We start from the raw sequence: 711 nt of genomic DNA on the forward strand, positions 1-711 counted from the left end.
TCCCAGATCCCAGGGCCATTCCCAGATCCCAGGGCCATTCCCAGATCCCCAGGGGCCATTCCCAGGATCCCAGGGCCATTCCCAGGATCCCCAAGGCCATTCCCAGATCCCAGGCAGATCCCAGGGCCATTCCCAGATCCCAGGGGCCATTCCCAGGATCCCCAGGGCCATTCCCAGATCCCAGTGGACTTTCCCAAGATCCCAGTGGATTTTCCCGGATCCAAATGGATGCAATTCCCAGGCTTTGGGCGTTGCCAGTTCCCATTCCCCCATTCCCAGCACCCATTCCCAGTTTTCAGGGCCCCAATTCCCGGCATCCCAAGGGATGCAATTCCCAGGATTCCAGGGGCCGTTCCCAGATTCCCAATTCCCACATTCCCGGGGCTCTCACGTCCTTCTGCCGGTGGAATCCGATCTGCCCCACGTCCATGTCCGGCGTTTTCCGCAGGTTGCTCCAGGGGGTGTAAACCACGGTGACGGAGCTCAGCTTGCAGCCTGGGAATGCGGGAAAAGGGGGAAAAAGGGGGGAAAAGGGGGAGAAAAAGGGGGAAAAGAAGGGGGAAAAGAGTGGGAAAAGGCAGGAAAAGGTGGGAAAAGGGGGGAAAAGGGAAGGGAAAAAAGGGGGGAAAAGATTGGGAAAAGAGTGGGGAAGGGGTGGGAAAAAGGGGGGGAAAAGAAGGGGAAAAAGGGTGGGAAAAGGGCCAGGAAAGG

The 711-nt window shown here is 58.2% G+C and overlaps 1 protein-coding gene across 1 annotated transcript in view; it reads right to left on the reverse strand.

Moving 5' to 3' along the window:
• CCDC25 (coiled-coil domain containing 25) overlaps positions 1-711 on the reverse strand; it is a gene marked incomplete at its 3' end in the record, with an annotated part of 14,200 nt that overhangs the window by 4,896 nt on the left and 8,593 nt on the right. Inside the window, exon 6 of the mRNA XM_017734820.1 lies at positions 301-495. Coding sequence (XP_017590309.1) covers positions 301-495 — 195 coding nt within the window. The remainder of the gene's footprint in view (positions 1-300; positions 496-711) is intronic.

This window comes from Corvus brachyrhynchos, unplaced genomic scaffold (assembly GCF_000691975.1).
Source record: "Corvus brachyrhynchos isolate BGI_N302 unplaced genomic scaffold, ASM69197v1 scaffold420, whole genome shotgun sequence".
NCBI lineage: Eukaryota > Metazoa > Chordata > Aves > Passeriformes > Corvidae > Corvus > Corvus brachyrhynchos.